Genomic DNA, 9,858 nt, shown 5'->3' with positions numbered 1-9,858 from the left:
TGAGGTTTCATCTTCCCCTTCTTCACATATTTGGTTTAAATGAGGTGACTGAAAATCTTTCATTAAAAACGCTGCCCTGTGGCATTGATAATTATCACGAATGTGTGAGTTGGGGGTGGGGGGGGACAACAGTCTCCAAAACGCTATCTTACTAACACCACTATTAAGGTATGGGCTTTGAGTTGTTGCCCCAGTGTGGTGGCAGTCTGTCATGCACTTGATTGGTTTCCATCCTGATGTAGAGTCCTTCTCATTGTACCGTAGCTGACTAGGATGACAGCTGGCCCACTTGTGACAGAGCTCCGTGCTCCAGTCCTTCAGAATCGTGGTGCCAGTTAATGTCACATATAAACTGGAAAACAAAAAAAAAGCGGAGTTGGGGGGATAAAAACAAGGGGCAAGGCCAAAAATACTATGTCATTTTATACGTGAGAATGTATTCGAGTGTGAAAGAACGGGAACCCTGACAACTGTGAAGAATTACAGCTTTATTGTGTAAGTCTTTGTATTTATAAGTACAGTTTATAAATAATCATTTCTTTCTAAGTTAAAAAATAATCCTGGGGAGCCGATGTTCGTGCGATTGAAAAGAAGTGCGAAGGGTTTAAATCTCGCAACACCAGCTACGCCTCCCTAACTTCGTTAAGAAACTAGCTACCTTGAAGAAAGTCTTGATTCAGCCCGGACCTGCGGTGGTCACTAGATTCATATCCTGCAAAAAGGAGCAGAGTCCCCAGTCGCTGAAAAGGTATATTTATGGAATACTATCCTAAAGAGACAAGGGGGTTTTTTTTGCCCCTCATTACCACATATCCTGGTTTTGGAGGGAAAAAAAAAAAAAGTTTGATAGGGAATGCAAAATGGCGACCCGCAGTGACGTCATGCCTGCTTCGGTCGCGTACTGGGGTCTCGGTAAGGGCGGAAGCGTGCTAAAGCCACCTCAAGACACCTCGGCACCGGCCGCCCCCGCTACCTACGCAAAAGGGAAAGTTTCAACGTCGGGCGGATGTGTCCCGGCGAATAATTTACTGAGGGCGGAAGCTCTCCTTTTAAGGGCGGAAGCTCTCCTTTTAAGGGCGGAAAGGCTCCAACCCAACGATAATAGCTTCAGCGCCTGTTGCGTTACAGTCACTTCCGGGGCGGATCGGAAGTTGCTTTGTTTTGCTTCAAGATGGCTGCGGGGATGTATTTGGAACATTATCTGGACAGTAAGAGCAGGCTGGAGGAGGGGGTCAGGGGTCATAGAGTGGTGGTGGGGATCGGGGCTGAGGAGCTGTACGGCCCCGAAGTCCCGGTGGTCAGAAAGTCACAATTGTGAAGGGGTTCCGTGAGAGAAAATATTGGAGGGTGTGAAGAAAGAGGGGGCGGGGCAGCAGGGTCGGGGCCTGGCTTTTGGGTGTAGACGAGGGAGGGGCTGCGCGGTAGGGCTGAGGGGATGTCTGAAGGGCTAATGGGCAGAGCTGGGAAGGTATTTGCTGAGCCCATCCCCAGGGTCTCCAGCCTCAGGATATTCACACACACACACACACACACACCCCCCACAACCGTTTAGGATCGGTCGTTTTAGTATATCGCCCACTGCTATTTGGAGCAGCGACAAAGACCTGCTCGCAGCTCCTCCGCTCAGTTGTTTCTGAGAAGCGGTTTCTCATGGGGATCGCGGGTTGTGAGTGACCACTGTCAGATAGTAAAACTGGAACGCTTCTCTTCTTGGAGTAAAGATCCAATTGCTATCAAATGGAAATCTGGTGTTGTGTTTATGCCATTTGTGTTACCCACCCCTTCACAAAGCCTGTCACCCTTATGCGCTTACATTTATTTGTCTTAGTGTTGGGAGTCATCCATTCATCCATTCATTTATTGAGGCCCTGCTCTGGGTCAGACATAATGGCAGGTACTGCGGAGATACCAAAATGAATAAGACACAGACCGTGCCCTCAAGTGCTCATAGTCTAGGAGGAAACAGATTCTGCTAATAATTATAAAACTGTGACAAGTGAAATAATAGAAATACATTAAAAGGACAGTTGGTAGCACTGGAGAAAGAAGGGCTAATTCCCTGGGGATGTAGGTAAAGCTTTACCAGAGGATGTGATATTTGAATAGAGTTTTGAAGACTGAGTGTTTATTTGCTAGTGTGGAGAAGGAAAGGAAATTTCTGGTTGGAGAAGGCATCAGCAAAGGTATTACGGTGGATTTGTGGCAGGTCAGGGAAAGGTGAAGTCAGAGTGCTTGACAGATAGGACTCTAAGGTGGAAGATTGGGAAGTGAGGCTGGAGAAAGGCTGGGGCTAGATTGTGCAAGGTCTTTTAAGCCAGCCTAAGAGGCTTGCACTTTAGATAGCAAAGAACCAACAGATTTTAAAAATAGGTTTTAATAAGGGAAAACAACTGATGTATGATAAGTTCAGGTCTCAGTGACAGAAGTCTTTAGGAGCTAAAAGGACAGCACTGATTGAATGACTGGGTAGTTGAGAGAGAAAGAAGAATCTAAGGTGACTCTTTGATTTCCTGCTTGGGAAGTGAGGTGGATATGATACCATCAGCAAGATAGGGAATCAGGAGTAACAGCAATATACCTAATTCAATTTTAAACTTAAGCATAGGCATGGTAATTATATGAGAGTGAATGAGGTCGAGATCATTCAGGGAATATAAGGAAAGTGGGAAAATGAGAGGATTAAAGTATAATCTCAAGAAAACAGGGGCACCTGGGTGGCTCAGTTGTTAAGCATCTGCCTTTGGCTCAGGTCATGATCCCAGGGTCCTGGGATCGAGCCTTGCATGGGGCTCCCTGCTCCTCGGGAGGCCTGCTTCTCCCTCTCCCACTCCCCCTGCTTGTGTTCCCTCTCTCACTGTCTCTCTCTCTGTCAAATAAATAAAATCTTAAAAAAAAAAAGAAAAGGGACAGGCTAAAGAAACATCACTGTTGGAATTATCAGAAAGTATATGATGAGATTTAGAATCCTAAGAGGAAGAAAGTTACTGAAGGAAAGAAGATGGTGCCAACTGCTGCAGACATATTTTTTAAGATAGGACTATCTTGTCCTATCTTAACAATGATCTGTTGATCTGTTTGATCAATAGATCAAATGATCTGTTGATCATTTGTTTTGGTAAGTCATCGGTGACTTAAAGTAATCTCAATAAACTGGTGATGGCAGACCTGACGTTATAGTTTAAAGCAGTGCAGGTATTTTTAAAAGTTTGAGATGGAGTCATGGGAAGAGATTTTTCTTTTATGGAGAGACATAAGTTATATGTGCATTTATTCAAGTATTTATTGAAGACCCTCTGTACGCAAGTCATAGCAAAATAAGCGAGAAGACAGACATGTCCAGTCCTTCTGGAGGGCTAGGGAGAGAGATACCAAATAACTGGTTACACAATTAATGATTTAATTGCAGTTGGATAAGCGCCCAAAAGGGTAGAGCTAGAATAACTTGACAGCATCATCCAGGGCACTTGGAGTCTGGAGAAGTCAGAGTTGAGCTGAACTTTGAAGAATGAACAGCAATTTAGTAGGCTAAGAAGTATGGTGGAGGTGGGATGAAGAACAAGCAGTCATTCCGGACAGTGAAAGCAGCACGTGGAAAGCTGGGTAGCAGTACGAGCCCTGGCAAAGTTGGGGGGCACTCAAGAGAAGGCCAGTCTGATCAGGGCAGACCGAGCACAAAGGGGGACTGACCTGAATCAAGGCTGGAGTAAGGCGAGCATGGGCCAGAAAGTACAAAATAGGCATAGGAATTGTGTGATAGGAAGTTTACCAGATGGTTATAAAGCAGGAGGGTGACTTGATGAGATTTGCATTTTTTAAGAGAATATTCTGACTATGATACAGAAAGCAGATTGGAAGTGTGTGTGTGTGTGTGTGCGCGCGCACTCGTGCGCATGTGTGCGTGCATGTGCACGCATGTGTGACGAGTGTGTGTGCACATGTGCGTGTGTGCGTGTGTGTGTGTGTGTGATGAGTGGAGGATACCAGGTGGATATTTGGATTGAGAGCAAGGAGCTTGAAGGGAATCAAGGAAAAGGAGGGGCTGATTGACAGAATAAGGTCACTGAAGGGGCAAATGGTGCGAAAGCTGTGAAGAGATGCAAACACAGCCTCCACTGAAAAAGGAATGATGAGTGCTGTTCTGAGTCAATCTAGCTGTTCCAAGGAGGGGAAACTGAGTCCCCTTCTGGATCTGTGCTTTAAAAGCAGCTGTAAGGCCTATGAAGTACAGTGATTCTCAGTTTTTATTCTTCTCCCTAGGTATTGAAAATCTCCCCTTCGAACTGCAGAGAAACTTTCAGCTCATGAGGGACCTGGACCAAAGAACAGAGGGTATGTACAGAGTAAGGAGTTTGGGTGTATAATGAGTGTGTATGATCATTTCTTTTTTCTGTTTGGTGTTACCATATCATCTGGTCTGATCTGGAGAACTGTGGCTTCTCTCTCTTTTTTACTCTCTTGCAATTCTTAAAAGGAGAGCAGTGAGGATCTACATTTCTAGATCAGCGTTTCCATAATAGAGTTTGCAACAATGCCTCAAGAACTCAAAGATGCTCTGTTCTTTATATCTGCAAGAAGAATTCAAAAAGAAGTCAACTCTAGAATCGTTTCTGTTCTCTGTATTCAATATATCTATAGGAAGACTAGGATGTTTCTACTCTGCTGGATTGTTAACGTTGTATCACACAATTCAGTGTGGCTATAGACCGCAAGTCATGTTGGTAGAGAAGTTCTTAAAAAGGAAAAAAAGAGAGAGAGAAAGAAGAAAAAAAGAAGGAAGAGCAGCAATTAACAACAGGATCTCTACACTGTATTCTTCAACCTTACAGAAGCACTAGATACCATCTGTGGCCTTCCTTGGATGTTGAGCAAATCTGGCTGCATTGAGGCATTCACTTGGAGCCTGAGGCTACACTACAGTGGTCCGATTGGTCTCTTCAAGGGCAAAGATGTCGTCTATTGGAGCCATGCCCCATACTGGCTGAAGGATATATAGGTCTTACCTTCCATCCTTATGTAGCCATGCTCAAGGATGTGACAGGCTGGTGTTAGAATACCTAAAGCTGTGATTTCAGTTACTCTGGGTAAGTTTACTCATGAAAAGGTGAACATCATGTAAAATCCTGGATGTAGGACACCACCCCCACCGACCCCCCAGCCCCGAGAACTGCCTGGCGGATGTTGAGAACCAGCTTGCTTCCTTTGTATCATAGTCCCTACTCTTGAGTTCGTGCACAGAAAGACCGGTTGGGAGATTATCAAACTCCATGCATTTTCAGCTTCCTCCCAAGGCCTCCCATGAAATGGGGCATGAACATAGTATGTACACAGATCCTTCCAGTTGTCTGTCGCTGCACCATGTTACAGTCACTCTTTTGTTTCTTTTCATCGACATTTTTTATGAGTCCTACCAAATAGTAGGCGGTAGGCATCTACAGTCTCAGTGTCTGGGGACATCGCCAACCTTCTGATATTAAAATGTTTGGAGCAATGTCTAAGATGAACAGAGAAAAAGTGACGGGAAATACGAGCAGGTTGCAGACGATGAGCAAAGTAGGGTAGGAGAACTGTTACATAAATGAACTAGGGCCTAGTTTTAAATGATGAGTCACAGATGTACAGACCTGGAAGGCGGCCGCAGCAGATGACCCAGCCGGCTTCGCAGCACTCAGAGCTGTTGTGGAATGTTTTTTGAGACAAGAAATCAGGAAGCCTGTGAGACAAGATTCGTGGTTCAAGAAGCAGCAAGCCCTGCAAAGAAGCATTTGCAGACACCCAACAGAAATATACTTCGTATTAGTGCGGTGTGCAAAGGCTCCCTCCTTATTTTTCACTAACTTCAGTTCGCCTGAAGGCACCTTTAAAACAAATACTGTCAATATGTTGCATTACTTGAGTAAATGGCACAGTACCTGTGAACTTTCAGGGCATTTTAGTTCGAAGGTTATGATGCTGGTCAATGGAAAAGGTCCAAGAAACAAGAGGAAGAAGTGTGTTTCATCTAGCCACTCAGGGGCCTTTGTGACCAGGCCTCTGTCTCTGTTGTAGACCTGAAGGCTGAAATTGACAAGTTGGCCACTGAGTATATGAGTAGCGCCCGCAGCCTGAGCTCCGAGGAAAAATTGGCCCTTCTCAAACAGATCCAGGAAGCCTATGGCAAGTGCAAGGAATTTGGTGACGACAAGGTGCAGCTTGCCATGCAGACCTATGAGATGGTATGGCCCTGTTCACGGCTCCCCACCTACCTCCCATCTAATCCTTGGGGTCCTAGACCCCTCCTTCAGCTGTGTCGGGATCTGTTTTGGGTCTGGGAGATACACAGAATGTGCCTTAGCCTTATTTTCTTTTTGCCCAAACCAGCCTTGTAGCTCTCTCTTTTCCTTCCTTGCACCTAGGTGGACAAACACATTCGGCGACTGGACACAGACCTGGCCCGTTTTGAGGCTGATTTGAAGGAGAAGCAGATTGAGTCCAGTGACTATGACAGCTCTTCCAGCAAAGGCAAAAAGAGTGAGGAGGGGGGCGGGGCTAGAGAGGGGGCGGGGTTGCCGAGGGAGAAGCGGCCACACTTCTGCTACAGCTATGGGGGAGGGGCTCGAGCAGGAAGACTTAACCCATCTTTCTGTCTCCCTGCCTTCTGGCTTTCCCCCTCTTTCCTAGAAGGCCGGACTCAAAAGGAGAAGAAAGCTGCCCGTGCTCGTTCCAAAGGGAAAAACTCAGATGAAGAAGCTCCCAAAGCTGCCCAAAAGAAGTTGAAACTTGTGCGCACGTGAGTGTACAAGGGGGCGCTTTGCCACGCAGTGTATTTTCTTCTCCTGCCCCGCACTCCCACCCCACACTGCCCCTTGCCACTCTCTCCATCTTCTGTGCCAGTAACTTCTGTCATTGTGGTATTTGCTGGATAGAAAAGAGACGCCACAAATCACTTGTCCCTCCAGGATGTCTTTCTACCACCTCTCTAGCTTCCCTTTCTGCAGATGACACGTTCTCTTCCTCTCGGCATGCAGAAGTCCTGAGTATGGGATGCCCTCAGTGACCTTTGGCAGTGTCCACCCCTCTGATGTGTTGGATATGCCTGTGGATCCCAACGAACCCACCTATTGCCTTTGTCACCAGGTCTCCTATGGAGAGATGATTGGCTGTGACAACCCTGATGTGAGAACCAACCGTTTTGCCTCCAGATGGGGTTCTGGGGGCCACGAGGGAGCGGGTACAAGAGGGGAAGAAACGGTTGAATAGTGGGACTCCAGAATAACAGGAAGGTGGAGTTGGTTGGCCTTGGGACCTCCAAGATTTCTCCAAAGGGACGGAATACGGGAACACTTCTGAGGAATCTGTGGAGGAAACTTCTTTTCTTTCCTCTGCCCCGCCTGGGCCCCTGACTTCTGCTTCTTCCATCTTCCTCCTTTTCAGTGTTCCATCGAGTGGTTCCACTTTGCCTGTGTGGGGCTGACGACCAAGCCTCGGGGGAAGTGGTGAGTGAGAGAGTTGTGGCAGGCGCTGGGCTGCCCCTGAGCTGCGTGGAGGAGAGCACTCCCTCTCACTCACTTTCTCCCTCCGCCTCTCTCTATCACGTTCCTCTCTAGGTTCTGCCCACGCTGCTCCCAGGAACGCAAGAAGAAATAGATAGGGGCCTTGGACTCCCATGGTTTCTTCCACATCCCTGGACCTGGGCTAGTGGGGAGAGGAAAGCCTGTGCTGGGGCCCGGGGGCTCCGGGAGAGTGGATGGCGCAGTGTAGTCATCCCTTCTCCTCCCCTCTCCCCACTCCTGGTGCTGAGGCTGCATCCAAACCCTGGTAGGGAGGGGTGCCGCAGCCGCTAACCGTCTGTGCTCTCATTCAGCCTGCCCCCCTCAGAGGGAAGTGGTCTTGCCCATTGTCCTTTTGCCTCTGTGCTGAGGTTGGTGCTGTATTTCCAAGGGATGGTCCTCTTCAGTCCCCTTACTTTGTATTTAAGGACTGGGGCAGTAGCATGGGGGCACTCCCCAGCTCTCCTGATTCCCTCCCCCTGTGGGGGGGCTCTGGTGTGATAAACTCTCTTTGTTCTCTTCCTGCTTTTTCCACGGTAGGGGATCCCCCAGAGCATCTGGGCTGTGGCCTTAGTTGAAGGGGCACCCCTTCCTCTGTGCCAAGAGGATTCATCCTGGCCTTGTGAGTGGGAGAGGGGGCAAGGTGGAATGCACATACACATGTGTAAAGGAATTTGAGTAGGTGAATAAAAGCTATCCATGTTGGCCTGCTGTGTTTATTGTAGAGACCGTATTTCAGTACGTGTGCTACACATTTTGTTTGCATCCTCTGGGTTGGATTAGAGGTGGGAGGAAGTAGAACAAGACATGAAACCAGAAGCGATACCTCTGCACCAGAATCCACAACTTCTCACCTTGGGAAGGGCAGGGAGTGCTGCAGCCCGGGGCTTTCCCAGACTTTTAAAATTCTGCATCTTTTCTCCATAAAACATCTTTCACTTAATTTCCAATAAACGTGTATGTGTGTGTTTTATGCATGTACTATTATACTATTAGCTTGATTTCTTATTTTAAACACAAAACGGAAAAACATTTTGCCCCTATGTCAATGGGTTGTCTTGCTCACCTCCCATTTGGAAACCCCTTCCTTAGACTGAACCATCCTTACACCTGAGCACCTCCTCACCCGAACCCGGCTTGCTCCCCCCTTTGGCTCATTTCTTACCCGGAGGCTCCCTCTAGTTCCTACCCAGATAGGCCCTGACTTTGTTCTGTATACTCCATCCCTGCCTGCCCCAGAACCCCGCCTACATTCCCATCTAGGCCTCACCACCCAATAGGCAGATTGGTTCTCCAAACCCCGGTTTTGTCATCTGTAACGTAGGGATGACAGTACCCACTTTGTAGGGTTACCTCGGGAATGCAATAAGGTGATACATACAAAGAACAGCACGGGGCCTACTCCGTCGAAGGTACTGAGTCCGTGATGGCTTTTGCCGTCATTATCCTCCGGGGTAGAATATGACACACGTGAGGACCCTTACACCCTCCCCCCCCACCCCCACCCCCCCAGTGCCGGCGCGGTGAACCCCAGAGCGCGCGGCGGTTTCCGCGGCCCCGCCCCCCGCCCTTTGTGACGTCGGGGCCGCACCTTCTACTCCCCCATCTGCGAGCCCGCCCCCGCGGCCCTCTCTGGCTTGGCCCGTTAGAGGCCGCTTTGGTCCGGGAAACGCTGGCGGATCGACTGGGGCCATGAGGAAGCTAGCCGCTGGCTTCCCTCTCTCACTCCTCGAGGGTGAGAGGTTCCCGCCTACTCGAGCAGTCTCTTTCTCCCGAGGTTCAGTCCTTCACTTCCCAAGCGCCCTTGCTATAAGGTTTTGAAATGCTTTCTCAGGGTGGTCACGTTGGGTTTACTCCCTAGCTTCTGGGCTCAGACCCTACCCACTGCCGCTGGAATCTCCTCACCCTGATCTGGGGGGATCGCCTGCCAGACATCCCCCAGTTGCTGATTTCCACGGGGCCCGTTTGCCAGTCGGTCTGCCCAGGGCCCGAGGCGGGTTTTGGAGTTCGGTCCATCCATCCGTCTGTTTCCCTGCCCCGCAGGGCTCCTCCTGCTTCTGACACCTGCCCCAGCCCAGGATTCAATTTCGGCCTCCACCCCAGGCAGCCCTCTCTCTCCCACCGAATATGAACGCTTCTTCGCACTGCTGACCCCAACCTGGAAAGCAGAGACTACCTGCCGTCTCCGGGCAACGCACGGCTGCCGGAACCCCACCCTCGTCCAGCTGGACCAATACGAAAATCACGGCTTGGTTCCGGACGGTGAGGGCCTGACTAATAGGGCAGCCCCGCGCTCGCTTGAGACCGGAGGAGGATGGCCGACTCCTTACCC

General features: G+C 49.0%; 1 protein-coding gene across 3 annotated transcripts; it reads left to right on the top strand.

Annotated features, from left to right (window-relative positions):
- The first annotated feature begins 1,144 nt into the window (after window positions 1-1,144).
- Window positions 1,145-8,231, top strand: ING4 (inhibitor of growth family member 4). Of its 3 annotated transcripts, none has more exons than XM_028121025.2 (8): window positions 1,145-1,208; window positions 4,258-4,329; window positions 6,046-6,212; window positions 6,393-6,498; window positions 6,661-6,766; window positions 7,005-7,152; window positions 7,411-7,472; window positions 7,584-8,231. In XM_028121025.2, the coding sequence occupies exons 1-8, from the start codon at window positions 1,172-1,174 to the stop codon at window positions 7,621-7,623; spliced, it is 738 nt and encodes a 245-aa protein (XP_027976826.1). In that variant the 5' UTR covers window positions 1,145-1,171; the 3' UTR covers window positions 7,624-8,231. The 3 variants fall into 3 exon arrangements, with proteins under 3 accessions (XP_027976826.1, XP_027976825.1, XP_027976824.1); XM_028121024.2 differs by having other exon boundaries at window positions 6,393-6,507; XM_028121023.2 differs by having other exon boundaries at window positions 6,393-6,507; window positions 6,658-6,766.
- The last annotated feature ends 1,627 nt before the right edge of the window (window positions 8,232-9,858 follow it).

Source organism: Eumetopias jubatus, unplaced genomic scaffold (assembly GCF_037043125.1).
Source record: "Eumetopias jubatus isolate StellerSeaLion01/CBP00866 unplaced genomic scaffold, mEumJub1_p1.0 scaffold_8, whole genome shotgun sequence".
Taxonomy (NCBI): Eukaryota; Metazoa; Chordata; class Mammalia; order Carnivora; family Otariidae; genus Eumetopias; species Eumetopias jubatus.
The sequence above is the reverse complement of the archived record's forward strand: the minus strand, read 5'-3'. Positions and strand labels throughout refer to the sequence as shown.